The sequence below is a fragment of the Rhopalosiphum padi genome, chromosome 2, assembly GCF_020882245.1.
Source record: "Rhopalosiphum padi isolate XX-2018 chromosome 2, ASM2088224v1, whole genome shotgun sequence".
Lineage (NCBI taxonomy): Eukaryota > Metazoa > Arthropoda > Insecta > Hemiptera > Aphididae > Rhopalosiphum > Rhopalosiphum padi.
The window spans coordinates 64,695-86,155 of NC_083598.1; the positions used below are offsets into that span (position 1 = coordinate 64,695).

At 25.9% G+C, this 21,461-nt stretch overlaps 2 protein-coding genes across 4 annotated transcripts in view; one reads left to right on the top strand and one right to left on the bottom strand.

Moving 5' to 3' along the window:
• LOC132923027 (phosphoglucomutase) overlaps positions 1 to 13,842 on the bottom strand; it is a 29,805-nt gene extending 15,963 nt beyond the window's left edge. The window contains exon 1 of the mRNA XM_060986818.1: positions 13,571 to 13,842. The gene's annotated coding sequence lies outside the window, so the exon portion shown is untranslated. The remainder of the gene's footprint in view (positions 1 to 13,570) is intronic.
• LOC132923026 (neutral amino acid transporter 9-like) lies at positions 4,561 to 21,321 on the top strand. Of its 3 annotated transcripts, none has more exons than XM_060986814.1 (13): positions 4,561 to 4,591; positions 6,906 to 7,026; positions 7,099 to 7,251; positions 7,306 to 7,387; positions 12,446 to 12,486; positions 15,552 to 15,709; positions 15,935 to 16,096; positions 16,196 to 16,249; positions 16,523 to 16,699; positions 19,242 to 19,456; positions 19,529 to 19,633; positions 20,553 to 20,791; positions 20,878 to 21,321. In XM_060986814.1, the coding sequence occupies exons 1-13, from the start codon at positions 4,576 to 4,578 to the stop codon at positions 21,041 to 21,043; spliced, it is 1,689 nt and encodes a 562-aa protein (XP_060842797.1). In that variant the 5' UTR covers positions 4,561 to 4,575; the 3' UTR covers positions 21,044 to 21,321. The 3 variants fall into 3 exon arrangements, with proteins under 3 accessions (XP_060842797.1, XP_060842799.1, XP_060842798.1); XM_060986816.1 differs by having other exon boundaries at positions 7,099 to 7,209; XM_060986815.1 differs by lacking the exon at positions 4,561 to 4,591 and adding an exon at positions 5,663 to 5,940.
• Positions 21,322 to 21,461: the final 140 nt, after the last annotated feature.

Below are 21,461 nucleotides of genomic sequence, written 5' to 3' on the forward strand. Positions count from 1 at the left end.
AGAAAGGAAATAAAATATTAATATTATGAAAATGGCATATAAGTACAAAAGAAAAAAATAACATTATGGCTACTTACTTTATTGATTATAAAAATGCATTTTGTTCATTTTACCTCAAAAATACATTACTAGAATAATATATTAGTAGAAGCAACCAAATTTAATTTTAATTTTTTTTAAATAATCGAGAGAAATATTACCTATATATTATCTGAAATGAATCTCGTTTCAATATTTTAATATCAAACTTTATAATATATCTTCAAAAAAGTCAGGTTTAAATTTTTTTAATAAACTCTTTTAGTATTTGATTTCCATACCAGTACTCGTATACCATTATTTAAAAAAAAAGATAAGATTACAAAACAGGCTGTAGAATATATTGTTAGTACCTATCAATTAAAAAATAATTTACCTAAAAATGTTCAATTGACAACGAGTTATCCTTTTTACTGTGGTTATTTTCGTCCGTCGAAATGGGCAATTAAAAATTTCATTATTTGTTAGTATATACTACTTATGTCATGTACCTCTGGCATGTACCTATGCTTACTTTAAATAGTTTGTAGAATCCCCTCTCCAACCCACTAAACCCTCACAGCATTACAAGAAAATATAGGAATATGTTATAATGTGTATTATGAATAGATAATATCTAGTATACAAATAATGTCTAATGTCCAACCAAAAAATAAGGGTGACTAAAAACAAATATATTAAAATTATGTAAAATAAAATAATATCTAAAAGTTAAAAGGTTAAATTGTTATTGTGATATGTTTAGTATTTACATTTTTGTAAAAATGTTTTTACATTTTACATAATTATGTATTTCTATCAAAATATACAGTTACAGATAGGTGATAACGATAAGGTATAACTTATTAATAAGTATAATAATGCCTGTTAAAAATATCATTATATGTATAGTTTAAAGGTTTTTAGATTTTGAGCGGAGAAAATAGCAATGAATATATTATTCATTTTATAATGATTTACATGTGTGTTTTTTGTTTGTTTTTTATATATATAAGACTAGTTGCTGAAAAAAAACATCGATTTACATAATGTTGAGGTTGGTTTCTGATAATAAATTGGATCTAATACCTATGTACTTTTGCTTGGTAAACATTAAAAAAAAAAAAACTACTATTTTGTAGTTAAAAAACCATCTTCAATTTTTATACTATTTATAATTAAGGTTTTGATTTGATACAATGTTCTTCATAACTATTTATTACTTGAACCAAGAAATCCAAAAAATATATAAACCTAATTATTTTTTATAGACATAATTTCAACATCACACTTGGACAAGATTTTTAAACGAAGAAAATTAGAAAAACGATTTTATTGATTTAAAACTTATACGTATGACGTACTTATAGTATAGTATTATACTATTATATTAATTTTAAGCTATGGACCAATTTATATTGTTTTATCGTTTTATGGTAAGGTGGTATTGACAAAGTTAATAATAATAATAATATGATATACCAACATGGTATAAATATATAATTATTATTATAATACTGAAATATTAAAATACAATGTTTTCGGGCAAAATTGAATCAACCTACTATCCTGCTATTATATTAGTAGTAAAATAAATTAATAAATTACTTTAATAACAATACCAAAATCATATTTTCATAAAATATGCTTCCTGTTATAGGTTGACAGACCAATTCAGCTAAGAATCTTTTTTGTAAACAATGATGTATTATTGAATTCAAATTTAACTCAAATAAAAAAGGGTACTTTTTACGACCATTCATTTGCGTCAAATTAACTTGCATTATACAAATAACTATCAATAATGAATATTCTTTTTAATAATAAGTAATAACTAATAATACAATTTTTTTTTCAAATTATTGACTATTCATAATTAATATTTTTTTTTTTATAGTAGTTAGTATACATTATTTTAGAAATTTTAATAAATGTATACGCTATTTTAGGATAGTGCTATTTCTTAATTATTGAATTATATTCAATTTATAATAAAAAATAAAATAATTTTTATTATTTATAATTTTACCTTTATGTTATAAGTTAAGCAACTAAACTTACATAAAATTAAAATTAAAACCAGTAAAGTCATTGGTGTATGTTGTATAATAGGTCTAAGACAAATCGGCGCGACATATTATTTAGTTACCGGATATTTTCTTATTCATTACCATAATCAAAAAAATATTAAGTACTCTAAGTCATAGATTCTTAACTAATGGTACATTGGACCATTTGAGGGTCCACAGGGTGACTGTGAGTTTTTTTTTTAATAACCCAAAAATAAATGTGTTGAGTTTCTACAATTTTCTATTTCAAAAAAGGGATCCACGACCCAGAATAGGTTAAGTACTTATGTTATAACTTTATAAGTAAAGCAATTAAAATAAATCTATAAGAGAAAAGAGATAAAATAGTTGGTCAATGTATAATTTGACAGATTGTCACGAGACACAGGTTGTTATTTTGTAACTGGTATTTTGAAGTTTGAGTTCATCCGAATAAAATGTCCAATTAACTAACAAATCGTGGTTGTGACATTTTTGTACCTACAAGATGGTGTTATAAGTTATAACATATTTCATATTTGACAAATTTAATTTTAATCGTATAAAACGTTTTTGGAGATGTCATAATAAAGGTAATTCTCGAACATTTAAAACTCCGCACCGAAATATCCCATGCCCTTAAATAGACATATAGTCAAGGCCGTAACTGAAAAAAATGTAAAGGAGGTCCAACATTTTTTTAAATTATAAATTCTGAAAACATATAGTCAATAAACGCTATATTCACAACTAAAATATTTCTACTTTTAAAAATTCAGGGGGGTCCGGACCCCTGGACTCTCCCCCAGTTACGGCTTTGCGTATAGTAGATAATTGATACGATTACGGAACTACCTACCTCGACATTCAGTAGGTCACAGTGACTGTAATGGATGTTTTACATTTAAATACATTGATAACTCATAGAAAACGATTATACGAAAAACAATTCTGAACAAGACGCAGCAAGTTATTAATTTTCTATAACAATATTTTTCAAAAAACATCACATACATTGTATATTAATCATTAAAATATTTTTTGTATTAATTTATAAGTTAACACCAAGACTATAAATTATTCAAATAAGTAACTTAAAATGTACTAAATACTAATGTAGTGATCGTGGTCGTTTTATAATTTTCAAATTTTGTGATAAAAATTATTAGGTAGAGATCAGGTTAAACAAGTTAAACTATATTTTATAATTATTAATTGCTAGCAACCTAAAATTTCCACTACAATTTTATTGGACATTTTCTCTTAAGTTTAGGGATACTAGAAATCTAGCATACCTATTATACAGAAAAAATATAAAGATACGACCCCTTAAAACCGTCGACTCAATCACTATCATCTTATAATTCTTTTTTATAGTTCATACCATATTGTCCATATTATATATTTATATTATATATTATATACATTTTCTTATTCAGTATTCATAAATAAGCTACAAATTCCATTAGAGATCTTTTACTATACGAAAATGTTACATAAAATACTTTTAAGAAAATGTTATCATAGCAAAACTAATATAAACCTTTCAATATGCCTATGTATATTTATTCCTCTCAATGCACAAATAATCTGAAATATATTAATACACTCTAAAAAAGAGACTTATTGAAATTTACACAAAATATGTACCAGCATACTATTTATATAACCCAAGGATGAAATTTATTAATGTTGTGTATTTAATATTTTTAAGCTTATAGGTAAATTTTTGAGTCAAAGCAGCGTGAAAAATAGTAATCAGAAACAGAAAAATATAGGTACAAAACAAATAGTTAAACATAAAATCATGATATGAAGCCATACAATATAATTGATATAGTAATTATTACTAACATAATTGAGATTTTTATGGGAATTGTATAAATGGAATAAGAGCTTGAAATAATATATAGTTTGATGGCATGCTTTGGTCTGCACTGTTTACAGCCACCTGATAAATATTATTATAGAATAATTCTACCACATTCTACACTACTATTTATTAGCAATCTTTAAGCTCGTTATTTTAATAATATATTATATATATACATATATATGGATCGTCTTATCAATAAGTTTTATCTTCCAAATACTAATACTTATTTTAGTTTTGAATTCCAAAATTTCCGGATTATATAACGTTATAAGTTATAACAATAATATACTGATCTAGTGATCTAGATTTTATTCAATATAGACATATAGTATACATATAACATGTGAAACATTAACAGACCGTAATTCTATATAACGAGTAGTTAATGGCCATATATCGTGCACGTTTAAATATCATAATATTGTTTATTTGTACAGATTTACGGGTAAATTAAATCCACCTGTATTCTGATTTTTGAGTAATATACAACGATTAAAATATTAAATTTACCAAGTTACTAAAAAAAAAATTAAATTTATTTTCAATACAATTAATACAAAATTTATTTTATTTTATCACATCTAACCTATAACCATTATTTTTTATGAACTCAGCTCAAAGTCCGTTTAATGGATGTACACCTCTATTGGTAAGTAATTTACATCAAAATTTTTTTTCCCAATTACTTACTTATGCAATAGTATTATAAACGATTGTTATTAATTATACTTAATACTTTTTAAAATTAAATTAGCCATTTTATTTTAATTGATAACACTTAGGTACTATAAATATTAAATATAACTATACGTATAGCTAATATAATTAAAATGATTTTTTTATAAGGAAATAAAAACTATAAGTAATTAGGAATTATATAAGTATATAACAATAATATTAGTCAATATAGGTAATTACTAATTAGTAACTACCGAATATAAACATTCACTATATTTTGTAAATTCTAATTTATTATGACTGTTAGACCGTTCATAGATATTACATATTGTAAATTATAATAAAATATGTGATATAATATTACATATTATTATATTCAAAATATTCCTACTTGAGTTTTTTGTATGATACAATTTTTAGATTAAATCATTTAGACTCATTAACAGTAGTGGATTTAAGGAAGGCCCACAAAAGACTGAACCCCGTGGCCCATTAACTTAATGTATATTGTATAACGTACCTAACTAGACCAATTTTTAATAGTTGTAATTTAAAACTATACGAATACTAAAACTTAAAATTTAACTAAATGTATTAAAATTACAAAGATTATATTAGTTGCTCTTAAAAGTGACAGAACACAGAAAGATGTAAAATTCACTAACATTTATAATCGAACAAATTCTATTAAGTTGATAATGTCATAGTTAAAATGTCGTGAATATATAAACAAAAATCTACCGCCTATCATCATTCACTACTCAAATTTAACGACTTCAAAGATAGAAGAGTACTTTAAAATTATTATAAATTTCACAATTTTGAATAAATTTATAATGTTTCCCCCCCCCAACCCATACAAAATTTTAGTTCCACTACTGTTCATTTATGAAGTTTGAATTTATCTTTAATCCGACAAGACAACTATACGCTGCAGACAATAACAACTCCCACCACCACCACATAAACAAACTATAAAAATAAGGATGGTTTATTATAGGTCATCTGAGATTAGTTTTCTATCCGTACCATACTACCATGTCATATGTACATCGGACGTCACCTCTCTATTATATAATAGAATGTCAAACTAGTCACAAATCACAGTAATATATTGTACATAAACACTTTGTATCATACACGATTATAAAGACTATATTATATATCTACAGTTCAATGGTTGTTAAGGTTTTTGTACTTGTATCCTCCAACAATTTATATTTTATATAATATGTATTAATGTATTATTACTATAATAACTCTATATACATATTTTATAAGACATAGAACCTAAGCTGCAACCTGCAAGATGTAAATGTAGTAAGTATAATTTATTATTATTTTTTAACATTTTAATTAACACAAGAATTATAATAAATGAACCAACTCTTTGAATAATATTAAAGTTGTGTTAATTATTTATCTGCTTATTACTTTTAGCTACATGCGTCATGCTTTCATAGTTTATGTCATGATTTTTTATTTATATTATTCGATATTTTACATAAAAATACTAGTAAATAGTACCAAATATACTATACGATTTGACTAAATAGGTTATGGGCTATTGATATTAACTAACATATAATGTATATTATATATTACGTCTAAGTATACACCTATATATTAACGGGATATCACGATAACATGTTATTCAGCATCTATAAATATCGAATTGACTGATTGGCCATGAAAATCGTTGAACAATAATATATCTAAGATTGCACAAAATACGTTAGCGAATACGCACTTAGAACATACAACATACCTTAGAAATAATTAGCAATTACATTTTTATCACACAAATGTATAGGTACTATACATTATATTATAGGTATGTACATCGGTATTTGGTGCTGACTATATAATAATTACTAAATTTGATCTGTCCTTGTTTTCAATCTCAGTTTTTGCATAAGCATTGTTATTATCTTCTGTAACCACGCCTTCTTTTTTGCGCCTTTGACCAAACTGATTAAATGATAATATGAATTTTTTGCCCGAAAATTATTGACGATATACTATAACATAATAATATAGACGCATGTATTTCCATAAAGTAGGCTACGAGTACAAGGTGAATAGGGTTCAAGGGTCATTGTTGAAATTGATAAGATTTGAACAACATAGTTCAGTAGCAGTAATGTAAATGGAAAAATAAAAGACATGGCTCTGAGTGAGTCTTATGAGTGCGTTAGATATGAAACTATGCATGTGGAGTAAATATATTGCATTTTATTATTAAAACAATCATCCCATTTGTTTTTATTATGAACATTTAAAAGCAATGGGTCGAGTTTCTAAGAAATCGTTTAAAAGGTCTAGCAGACCCAGAGCTAAGTCTATGATTACAGATTGTGAAATCCAACCATTATTAAATTCAGATTTGAGCAGAACAAGCATAGCGTAAGTCCACTATTTTTACACTATATTGTACACGGTACCAATAATTTATACGACAGCTTATTTTTTTTTTAGAGACAATGGATTCATATTCAAATATGATTCAGAAAACAGTGATTTAGAGAATAATAAAACGCCTGCTACTCCATCAAAGGCCAATGAATTATTATATCCGTATTACTTGAGGTATGCTCGACATTCAGATACATTGTTAAATACATGTTCTAAGTAAATATAGTAATCATATGTTAAACTTGTAACGTGAATGTAATTATTTTTCAGGTCTTTTAGTTTGGACTATGATATATTAAACAGGCCAAAATTTTATCGAAAATTACAACCTTACATTCCATTAGGCGATACAGTAAGTTTACATTTTTTAATTTTTCAGTAGGTATACAATTTTGTATAATGTACAAACGAATAGTTAATAAAAATATATTACTTAACCTAACCTAAGTTAAGAACTCAGGTACATAAAACAAAATAGTAATGTTACTTAAGAAGAATTAAATTAATTAAATATAATCATCAAAACTAATTAATTACTAATATTTTTATCTTTTAGTATTTTATGTATAATAATTACTTTAACCTAACATTTTACATTTTGTATTTACTTTTGTTGGCATTTATAGTTTATAAATTATAACAGTACCTACATTTATAGGTACCAAATAATTAATTTTAAATTGATTATAATTTATTATAAACTAATATTTACGATAAGCAATATACTGATTATTAATGTTTGCTATACTCGTACATGCGTAAATAGGTAAATACAAATGTATGTATAAAATATATTTAAAATAAATATATATTTACATAACTATGTGAATAAAAAAATAATTGCATATTATTTTTATACATCGATAATGTTCATTCGCTGTAACTAAAATGTTAGTTATAACTATAAGATATTATATCCACATGTGTTGTCTCTGTATTACACACTTACGATATAGACAAAACGTGTTTACACAGTCTGAGTAGAACTCATTCAATTTTGGTTCTAGAAAAAATGTATTTATTATAAAATTAAAAGATGACAATATTTTGGAGAGCAAGACGCCGAGTTATTTTTAAAAAATTAAAATTTTGAAGAGTTAAAGGTTATTCAAAATTGTTGAACATTTTGCTAATTCTAAACATTTATAATGAACGTTATATAGGGATTAATGGAAAAACTCAGTTTCGCTCTCCGAAATATTGTCATCTTTTCATTTTACATTTTATAATAGGTATATCTACTCTAGAACCAACATTGAGCGAGTTCTACTATTAGACTGCGTAAACGCATTTTGTCTATGTCATACGTGTGTAAGACGGAGACAATACATGCAAGTATGGCGTCCTTTTATTTAGTACGTAATAACCTTTGGACTCTTAGGTACTATAGTTTCTATATATACTATACAGTGTCCTGTAAAGATCTACTTATTTCGATATCTCCTGAAATAACGAAGATATCAAAAATTATTTTTTTTTATGAGACTTACAAGGACAAGGACTGCAAGTATTTCATATTTGTTATTTAATTACTTTCAAAAAAAATCGAAAAGCCATTTTGTAAGGTTTATTTTTCTAAAAATTATGACGTTTCAACATTTTACTTTCATTAATCTTATGAATTTTAATAATTTTTTTTTAGTTTCCAGAAAAATAATGAATTATAAGTTCCGTAATAATACAAAAATATTCTTAAAACTAAAAAAAAAAAATATTAAAAATCACGAGATTAATGAAAATAAAATGTTGAAACGTCAATATTTTAAAAACAAAATGATTATATACGATTTTTTTGAAAATAATTAAATAATATTTATTTTTAACTTTTTTTTTTTATCAAAACATAAAGTTAAATTAAAATATGAAATACTTGTAGTCCTTGTCTACGCAAGTCTTTTAAAAACAAATATAATTTTGATATCTGAATTATTTCAAGAGATATTGCAATGAGTAAGTCCTTATGGGACACTGTATAGTTTTTTTTATACTATGTTAGGTATTATTAAATATCGTAAACAGAAATATGATATATAGCCTTAAAAATAATATCGTATTATATTTTTTCGTGGCGATTATTGATCTGGAATCAATTGAAAAGGGAATTATTCATTAATTCATAAATTTTATTTCATATTTTCTGAAAACTTTAATTCGTAAGTTATTAACAGATCAGAATATTATTTGTTATTAGTTTATCATTTTTCAATTTTTATTATTGAAGTTTTATATTCTCAAAGAAAAAATAATATTTTTGTTAGTTTAATAAGTTATGCTGTAATTTTATTATTATTTGATAAAATAGAGAAAGTTTATACTCAAAAAAACAAAAAGATAAGATATTTATTGATATTAGTTATAGCTCCTAATCAGTACTCATCTCTTCAAACTAACATTTAAATTATTGTTACTAATTATAATATTTATTAGTATTTGTTAGGTATTACATTTCATACATTTATAAATATATTTTTTTATTTATTTTTTTTATATAAAAAGGATTTATTTAGAATATAAAAGTAAAACAGAGTATAACAAATAAGTTTGATGAATGATGAGTGATGGTTATATGTTAGGTAACACATTTAACACAATATATAACATTATAGTAAAAAAATATTAGCGTTTATTCAGTACATTAGCACCCAACCTGAAACTAAATTACTTATTTTAACAATGAATAACAATGTTAATTATTTTGTTAGAAACATTATTTATGGATACTTTTATATATATATTGTATTATTATAATTATAAATTTTATTAATCGCAATGAAATTTTTGATTAAGTTTAAGATTTCATTTATTTATACATGAATCTATTTTACATTGTAGACACTAGCCATAAATAAATCGATTTTACAATAATAGTTTTATTTTTTATTTTTTTTTTTGTGTTTTTGTACACAATAAGAAGTCAATAAAATGCTTTGTTTTTCAAAAATGGAGGTGATTTCTGGTAGAAAATTGAATCCAGTTGGTACTTTCACAAACTAAAAATTTATAAAGCACTATTTTAAAATCGGGAAAAACAAAATATTAATAATGAAAACAGGAATATTTACGCTAAACCAGTTTTCGACTAAATGAATTTCTTTATTTTGTTTTAATTCAAAAAAGAATAACCTCAGAACCTTGAAATTTATACCAAATGTTATATCATCATTTTATATATAGGTACTGTAAAATTCAAAAATATTTTGATTTTTTTTGAGTTATTAATAGACACCATATAAATTCTTAATTCTTTTTAGTTTTTTACCATAATTACTGAAAAATTATTCGCTGAGTCAAAATTCTTGAACATTTAAACTGCAGAAGATTAGTATTAACCAGGAAACTTTTTTTATCATTATTATTTTAGTAATTTGGTATGTTGAACTAATTTTTACTAAAAATATTTCATGCGTTATATAATAATTATTTTAATATTTTATCTTATGGTCCGTTTTTAAAAATAAAAAGTCCCTGGCTAAAACCAGAATACATCTAATATGACCAATTCTCAATTAATAACAAATTATTAATTTATAAATCAATGTTTAAATCGGAACTTACGGTATACAAATATGGAGATGTTTTAACTTCTAAGCCTTCCCAAATAGGAGTCATTTAGCCATTTCAAACAATCTTCCTTTGACAAATAAAATCTGTACAATGATACGTCTTAAATCTTTCATTACGCTGCAAGTACTTAAGTTTCTAGTGTTTGTCAGTGGCGTGCCCAGGAATTTTTACACTAATTATTGGTGCGTGTTTTAAAAAATTCAATAAGTTAGGCGTTATATATCTAAATAAACATCTGCTTTCTCCTGACATGATTTCATAGTAAGATTTAATTGTTTTATATCCTTTATTTGTATTCAATTGTAATTACAATTGAATAGGTTATTACTTATTAATAATGAATTATTATGAATTATTAATAATTATATATTAGTATATTACATAAATTTATCTTTAGTTTTTTTCATTTGGACTAAGAATATTTGTTAAAATATCTTCAATTTTTCTAAACATATCCATACTTTTAAGTAGCTCACTATTTGATTCTTCCAAGTTTGTAAGATTAATAGATAAATCAGATAAGTTTCATTTTATGAATGCTATAAACCACATTTGACTGATTATTTTGTACAAGCTGTTTCAGATTTTTTACACTTATCGGGATTAACATCGTCTTTTAAACTTTTAATCACAATTAACAATTTTTCAAAACTATTTGCAAAGAAAAGTGCAGCATTTAGCCATGTTTTCCACCTTGCAATAATAGGTTCGGGAGGAAAGGTACCTAGCATTTCTTTTCTGTATTTATTTTTTCTCGGTGGTACTTTTAGGAAAACTTTTTTTCCAAAAATAAACGAAATAAAATACATATGTATTTAGACTTTATATACTAAATTAATTACAACTGTTAAATAATCTACTTATGTAATAAACGTAACCTTAGTTTAGCTAAGTATTTTATTCATTAAGACGCACAAAATTTAAAAAAAAATTGCATTTTAAAATTAAATAGGCAGAGAATGAGAGAACATAAAGTATATATACTATATAGACTATGTATTTGATCAGATTTGATTTAACTTAACTGCAAAAAAAGTTGCAAGGTTAGTCCTCTATGATAAATATTTTTATAATTACAGCAATAACATAACTAAAAGAGTTAAAGAAAAAATCGTATTTTTCAATTAAATATCCAATCTTATCAACATTTAATATCCAAATATCTATATATATAAAAAAAACTGTTAAAATTAATTTAAGATACCCATTTTTTAATTACTGTATGAACAATCTCGTATTAAATATTAAGCTTATTGACACAGAAAAAAATAGTCTAGAGAATCATAATATTTAGTGAACATTTCAAGTACCTGAGGTAATTTGTTTTTGAGTTACAACAAAAGTGGCGTAAGTACCTATTCTCATTTTCCGTAATATTACAAAATTGATCCAATTTCATACCAGAAATTAGCTTTAAAGATTAAGATTGGAGCATTTTTACTTTTTACTTTTTCAAAAGGTAATGATGGATACTAAAATAAAAAAATATATATAAAAAAAATAAAACACCATCATTGTTAAATAACCTATATGTTATGTTAGAAGTTACCACTGTCATCGTTCAAATCAAAATTAAAAATAATATAATATCATTTTAAAAATTTTAATTATTTATATTTTATACACATATAGCTGATGTATACTATTATGTCTAATGTCTAATATATTTTAATGTATATAACTTGATTTAAATCAATAATACTATTTTAAACAAAATATAGATTAAGAATTTTATTTTAATGATAATATTTCTACAAATGTACTAGTTATTAATTTATACAATGACACATTGAGGCACTTTACACTTATTATTAAATTAATAAAAATATGTTTAAATATTTTATAGATTACCAACGAACCATACACCCAAAATAGTATAATTACCATGTAAGTATTTATTTTAAATATATTAGATTTTATTATCATAAATTTGTATAATCTAAATTTTAAGTATTGGTTTTTATTTAACAAATTATGTTTCATGTAAATCAATAAATCACAGCTCAGATATTTTTAAAATATCCTACATAGTACGACACAAATTATGTAAAATTAAAAAGATCCAATAGAATTTTTAGATTTATCTTTTCGATCTTTCATCGCATTGCAATATTGCATAACATATTAATAACGAAACCAACGTTTTAAAATCGATTAAATTATAAATAATTATTAGTTATTAGTTATTACCTAATAAATATTTATGTATAAAACATTGATATAATATAAGTATATAACTTGAAAATTGTAGTTAATGTTACGATATTTGCTATAAAGAGTTAAAAATAAGTCTATACTATAGGTATATCACCAATAATACGCCACTAATTTTAGCATAAGTCTATCAACATTTTACTGTAGATTATACTAGTAAGTTTAAATGTATAAAATAAACGAAAAAATGGGATTCTAGAGGTTTAAAAACTTAAATTAGAATAACGTATAATCAATATTTTTAAGAAAACAAAAATGTTTTACACACTTTATACACATAAAATGTATAATATTTATGGATATCCATTGCAACTTGCAGCACTTGGCGACATGTAGTGTCGTCTATTAAATTTACAAATACATATATAATACTTACATTAAGTCTACTACGTTTTAACGTTTTAAGTCATAGTACATTTGAGTCTTACGCAGTGGCGTAGCCATGGAAAAGGCTGAGGGGACTGCAGCACCCCCGAAATATCAAGAAAATAACTAAGACTCTTACGTGAGTTATGTGTACAAAACATGCGTGTAAATTGGGTTAAAAACAAAATTCAGGATTTAGTCCAGAGGATTTTAAAATCACATACCATTTTCCACGCTTTTACTATTTGTATTCATGTATAATACATTATGTGTATTTGTACAGTTTATATACGTATTAGTGTATTACTGTATTAAATTACATACTAATTTAATTATACACACGTCTACTGACTACTCTACATCAGTTAATATTTATGCGCGTGTGCATTACCTTACTATTCGATGCAATCTGACGTCTACTGTTGCAGTTTCATCCCCGCCGAGGTTGTGTATAAACGAACGATTATTCTGTATATATTTTAGAGATGGAGAGCTGACAAGATAGAGAAAGATCGTTAAAAATGTAGACACTGATAATCTATTTATTTTTTACTGCGGTCGAAGAGTGACGGAAGTCGTAAACAAGCATGTCTTGTATATTATATGTATATATATAAATATATAATAGTGACCGCCGACCGGCCGGCCGGTCGGCTCTCAATGAATGAAGGTAAAGCCGCGGTACAACGTCGACGACGGAACGCGCGCGGTTCCCCGAGACTAACATAGACAGTGGCGGCGACGAAATGGGGTTTATTGATCTGCCAAACTAACCCCGGAGAGTCTGGGGTCGTTGCACCTCACGCACGCCGGGTCTGCAGACGTAGGGTTCAACAACCCGTAAAATATAAGCGGCTACAGGGTTTCACTATATATATATATATATATATATACATATAATGTAATAGCTTAATGAATTAATAAGTAGTTTAGTAGTATATAGAGGACACTCGAATTTTCAAAATAAAAATGCAGTATTATTTTTGGACTAAGTTGATCGTATAAGTTGAGTCATAAAAGGTGATTTTTATGAGCATTGACGCATTGTTGACAAGCAAAAGAGGGTTATGTAAAGATAATTAGATTAATAAGATGCTACAGCTACACCCATATGTATTGTCGCCGTCTTACAAACGTACAATATATTAGGCAGGTATAAATTTGCTTTTTGTAGATCCGATTTTGTATTGTTAACTTTAACATTAGAGCGAATTGTATTATTATCAAATTAATTAAACTTAAAGAGAAGAACGAAGAACATTATCTATTATTCTTCGTCAGTTTTGTACAATATTTTAATTTTTAAGTAAATAATGAGTTCAAGAGGTAACAGATAATTTTTTACTTATAAGTTTGATATTAAGTCAATTTACTTTAAGCTCTAATATTAAAGTTAACAATTCAAAATCGGTTCTATTAAAAACAAATTTGCCGTGTTGTGCGTTTATAAGATGAAGACAATTCAATATTTGTATAACATCCTCTTAACACTATAATTATTCACTCATACACAACAAATGTAGTATTATAAAATATAAATGAAAGATTTTAATATTATAACTATAATTAATAATTATACGAATTTTTGATATTAAAGTATTTTCGTAATGCTTCTTTATATCAGATGGATAATTACTTCAGTTAAATATAAATTATAAGTACTCAGTTTACAATGTGATCACGATTTCAGATACCATTAAATATCTCACCCGGATGATTTTTACCAAAAAAAGGAACTTTTTTTTAAATGTTTATATCTGGTCACCATATATATACACGCAAAGCGGCAATTTAAACATGGTTTAAATATATTCCTTATACATCAGTTAAAATAACAGGTGTAAAAGAATATATTATAAAGATTAAAGGTACAAAAATATAAATAAATAAATATTTTTATCAAAACATAAAATAAAATAAAATATTAAACATTTGTAATCCTTGTCCCCGAGTCCTAAAAAAAAAAATTGATTCATGATATCTCCATTACCTACTTCAGGATATAACGCAATAGGTAAATCCTTAGTCACGGTACATTGTATATAATAAAACGTACTTGGTACCTAGGTATATAAGTTAAGTAAATATTAAATAACCACCACTATTTCCTTCTAAATAAAATAAAAATTATACATTAAAATTGTTGATTATCTAAAAACATGAACAATCACGATTAGATATCTTATCGCCGTAAGAGTTTATATAATCAACAAACATCTATATAAACCTGTGTATTTAATTTTATGTAGAAAATTATCAAAAACATTATATCAACCTATAATAATAATGAGTGTCGATTCATCCTGTACACATATTTATTCAATAGATAGTAGGTATTAGGTAGTATAAATAATGTAACATTTTGATTTTAGTTTTGCAATATGGAACACGATAATGGGAACATCTCTATTAGCAATGCCTTGGAGCGTGGAACGAGCAGGACTAGTGATGGGGTTATTACTAATGTTCGTTATAGCTGCACTATGCTTATACACGTCCAATCGTATTCTTAAAGTGCAAGTACTTCACGGTAAATAATATTGAAAAACGATGATTATTTAATGATCTGCGGCTTATTATATTATAGCCCAAAAGTATAACTGGTAAAAGATAATTGATAGGTATTACCTATATCTATATCGTCATAAATGAAAAATGTGATAAATATTGTCTAAGTAAAAGCGATTGAGCGATAAAAAAAATTAAGCAATTATCATATTTTCTAATATTGTGATGTTCATTTGTCTTTTTTAAGGGAACGATACCGGCGAAGTAGCACAATTGAGCAAAAATTTATTGGGCCCTTGGGCCGAAGTCATAGCGAAATTATTTTCGTTCATAATTTTACTAGGTGCAAACATAGTGTACTGGATATTGATGTCAAACTTTTTATATTATTCGGTCGGATATGTTCATGGTAAGGCAAAATTGTATTGTTTTCCAAACAAAATTATAATAATATTGTGACCGACTGATAAACCTATATTCATAAAATAAACTTTTGGTGTGGATGCAGATTTGCTCTTTGCAGACGAAAACACTGGAGCATTCGAGTTCAACACTACTAACCGTAAGTTGGGGTATTGAAATTTAAATTCATTATATATGCCTCCGAATAAATTTTATTCAACATTTCGACTGCATTATTATGTGAACTTTTTAAGTTTTGACGTAGTGGTGTAGTAGTGCAATTTCAACAAAAAAAAACGGAAGTGCTGAAGCGATCTTTATTTTTCAGTTGGTCTAAAAATAGCATAAACTATAAGCGTGTTAATCACGCTAAATCCCCTTCAAATTGCGCTTATACGTGAGTGGTATGTAAATCGGAATCATTTAATTTCAGTAATATGCCCAAACAATGCGGACTACACAAATGCTACATCAAACTCAACCAGGCCGTGGACATTGTATGAACGAATTTGGGATCTCAACACGACAGTACCCATATTTCTCGTCGTGATCGTTGCTCCGCTGTTGAACTTCAGATCAGCCACGTTTTTTACGAAGTTTAATTCTTTAGGTAAATTAATAAGCATCCAACTGCACGCGTGGTGTTTCTATGTATCGGTCTGCAGAGTAAACGGACACTTTGCACTATATCTATCTAATTTTTGAGTTGCATACCGCGGTCACTTTGTACAGTTAAAATAAATAGGAAAATATATTTTACAAGATAAGATTAAAACTTTAGAATTTAGATCATGAATTCATGAATCGTGATCGAAATCATTACGAGACATGAATTTTGTGATACAGTAGAGCATAACTTATACACTCTGAAATACACTATGAACCAAAACCAAACTACTAAACTAAATCCAAACATTCTTAAACGTGGTTATGATTATACCATTTAAAAATAAACAAATCAAATATTCGTTGGAAGTGTTCAATAAAGACTTGTAAGTTACTAGTTACTAAAAACTTCTACAAACCGTCGAACCGATGAGTTATAAGTTATATAAATCATAAAATTTTATAATATAACATCAGAATATTAAATTATTAAATTTGGTTGTAGGACACTTTGTACAGTCACCCGGAAAAAATGAAAACCGCGGACAGTTCGTACTATTTCAGAAAGCAATAAAATTTACATGGCGGACAGTTTGTACTATTTCAGAAAGTAATAAAATGTATATGGCGGACAGTTTGTACTATTACAGGTAAAAAAAAATGTTGAGACATGAAATGTTAGACATAATTTGTTATTACAAAACACAGGTAGTTAACAATGTTAACATACCTACATAAATAATAATAATAATAATAATAATAATAATCAGGGCTAGGATTTGTATGCAATAAAAAATTGTAAAATATGCATTTTATTTACCAAAATATGCAAAAATATGCATTTAAATTTGTTATAAGATAAACACAAAAATATAGTTACAATTACAAAAAAAATATTTATTTATTGAAATACATCAGTGGTTGGCTGTTCGTCTTAATATTATTAAGATTATTATTATAATTATAATTTAGAAATAAAATTTATAATTCACATTCAATAGTGGAAATATTTTTAATTTTATGTTTGAAAAATTTGAAAATGTATGTGACAAAAAAACCAAGTTTTATACTTTAATCAGCAGGGCTAGAATTAAATAGGTACGTAATAAATATTAATTACAAAATATACTATAAAACATGCATTTTTCGCAATAATATTAATTTTATTCAATAAATGCAATAATATGCATTTTATCCAAAATATGCAAAAACATGCAAAATAAAAACACCACCGTTTACATAGGTACCGTACAAAACGTCCGCGATCGAATTTTACCAATTGATTATCACCGTACAAAGTGTCTGCGATCGATTTCTATCAATTTATTATCACTGTACAAAGTGTCCGTGATATGCAACTTAAACAATAGATTGTATAAACTGTTCGTTTACCATTAAATTTAACTATACCTCTATTTTTAATAACAAATTATGTGATATGTATACATTTTTTTCTACCTGAAATAGTACAAACTGTCCGAGATTTTAATTGTTTCTGGGTGGCCGAACAGTGTCCTACAACCATCAGTCTGTAGTATTTGTCTCACGAGTCAATGTTTTATTATAATTAATTCATAGGCGCCGACTCCATGGGGGACAAGGGGGCGATCGCCACCGTGCATTGGTTTAACAGGGGCAAAACTGTAAAAGTATTATTTCACCCCCGTTGTGTACAACTATAATTATTATTGTTTGGTTAAAATCAAATTATGACATGAAAATATTTATCAGAACATCAAAGATGATATATTTGTATATTACTTAAATTTGATCACTGATTATATAAATACTATAGATCGCTCACTGCAGTATAAATATTAGGCGTAGTGCCTTCGTCGCCCGTCTGGTTCTGCCGACTTCCCGGCATCCGCCTCTTTTTGCGCAGACTAATTTATAATTTATTTGTAGACCGTTTATCCATTTAATCTATTATCTATCTATCAAACGAAATATAAGATAACATTCACTAGCTTGTGTTGATTGTTGGTCACTCATTATTCTACATCATAATACCTATTTGATTATTTTATTATTGTTAGTTATTAGATACTGTTCATACAAAGTTGTCGAAACAAGGGCGGATTGGTAAATTTTTTCGACTCGGGAAATATGGATTAAACCGAACTATGTGCCACAAATGTAATTTTCCCCTCTCCCTACCATAACAGGACATTACAAATTTACTTAAATTTCAAAATGTCTTTAGTTTCACCATCGGCGTAACTAGGTTTTACCTTTTAGCCTCAATTAGCCTTCAAATTATTTTTAACTATGGTTTTCTAGGGCTCTAGCCCCCGTAACTATTAAGCTATTAAATAAATCCTAGTTACGCCCATGAGTTTCACCCCTAAATTAGTAAAATATATAATACCTATAATTACAGCTATAACAGTCTTGGGTTAGTCAGATGAGGTTAATCTGTTCTAACTTGAACTTGAAGTTTGATCTTGTTACATTTTTAAATATACACAAAAAACACAATAGAACACTGTGTATCGGTGTAAACATCCACGGACAACTTAAATACATTTAAATTTATTTTTTAGGAACGCTGGCTGTGCTGTACCTATTCATCTTTGTCATAATAAAATCATATAGTTGGGGAATAAATATGTCAGCACCGACGATAGGAGGATTAACAGACTATTCTGAATTTTATAAAAACACATTTCCTGCAACATCTGGAATGCTTACGTTATCGATGTTCATACATAATATTATAATAACAATAATGAGAAATAATGAAAATCAAAAACACAATGCAAGTAACCATATCATTGCCTATTTGAAAATTAATAAATAGTAATTGTGAATTATTTTTCAATTCTTTTAGGGCCGTGATCTATCAATAGCATTCACTCTAGTTCTTCTAACATATATATTAATTGGAATTACTTTCTATGTCTGTTTCCCATTAGCTAAATCATGTATCGAGGATGTAAGTACCTATATTATATTTAACCTAACAACTAATATACAAACTGTTTTATACTGAACACTCGCGGGGCTAAAGTACAGAGTTCATTAAAACTCATTAATATTATATATTATAACTGTATTATAGATTTGTAGATAATATAATACTGTAAATAAACTAGAATAATAAATAAGAATATAGGTACATTTTAAAATTCAAATTTAAATAAATTATTTCATTACTTACCTACGTTTTACTTTATATTGAAAAGATATAACGGACCTAACGGAAACAATGGTACTATTGCCCTATTGGTACTTACCTATTTAATTGTAGAAACCTATCTAAACAGCATTAACTATTTGTCAATTTGCGATAAAATAAAAACTGCGCATTACTTATTCAGCTCTATAGAATACAATTATAATAAAAGTTCTTTTTTTAAATTCAGAATAGTTGAAATTGACATTTCTGTTAGTTTAATATTTTTGACGTTTGTACATAATCGAATCCGATTCTACAAATTAAATACTTTGTAGACTATAAATTATAATTCATTAATTATTGCCTAACCTAATCTAAATTAGATAAGTACTTTAGGTATGTTATTAAGTGGACTTCATACCCATATTCATATCCACTTGTATAGTTATTACTTATTAGTTGCATCGATTTTTACAAATCAAATTACAACGTAAAACATACCTACCAAATTTGCGTCAAGCGTGTTGTGAATATTTTTACATTTTAATATTTTACAAATTCGTAACATGCTGCATGCATAACAATTATTGTTGAGGTGGGGAGGGGATATGGTTTATTTTGAGGGCTTAACCCCCCTCAAATTGCGCTTATGTAAATAAATACTACAAAATAACACTAATAAATTGCTAAAGTAATAACTAATAAATAGTAACAACACTATGAATTTTTTTTTCAGAACTTTTTAAACAACTTTCCTAGAACAGATGTCTTTAGCATTATTGCTAGAGTTTTTCTATTCTTTCAATTATTGACTGTCTATCCTTTGATATCATACATGCTACGAGTACAAGTGTTTGCAGCCCTTGAACTATCAATATATCCAAGTGTTTTACATGTTATTGCACTTAATTGTTTTGTAATTTTTATATGTATATTGTTTGCAATTTTCATGCCACATATAGGAACAGTAATAAGGTTAGAAAATCCTTATATTTATGTTTTGTAACTATGTCATATCGATTAAATCTGTGTATAAAATTAAATTACTATATTTTCCTTAGATTTAGTGGAGCAATTTGTGGATTTGTATACATATATACATTACCAACTATGTTACATTTGGCATCACAAAGAAGACGCAATCTTTTAACATTTGGATCAGTCATTTTTCACATTTCAATATCATTAATTGGACTAGCTAATCTAATTGCCCAATTTTTTGTTTGAAGAATAAATTAACATTTTGTTAAAAAAAAGTTAAAAGTAAAAACTGTAATTTATTATTGACATAACTATACCCAATTTATTTTCATTTTATTGATTAGTTGTCTTTAATTTTTCATCAAAAGGCATTTTTTTTTTTTTTTTACTGTGATCTCTTTATGATAAGAGTGTTATATCAAACGACATTTAATTGCATATTTTTTTAACTTAAATTATTTATTTAAACTATTATTTATTATTATCTTATTATATAATAAAAAAATTAAAATACATTGATTTGATCCTATTTTTATTTTATTTAAAATGTTCAGTTGTAGGGAATTATATAGTTAAATTGTATATATTAATTGTTTGTATCATCACCTATTAAATACCTGTTATTTGTTAACTACTTTAATATCTACTATATATATGATACAAC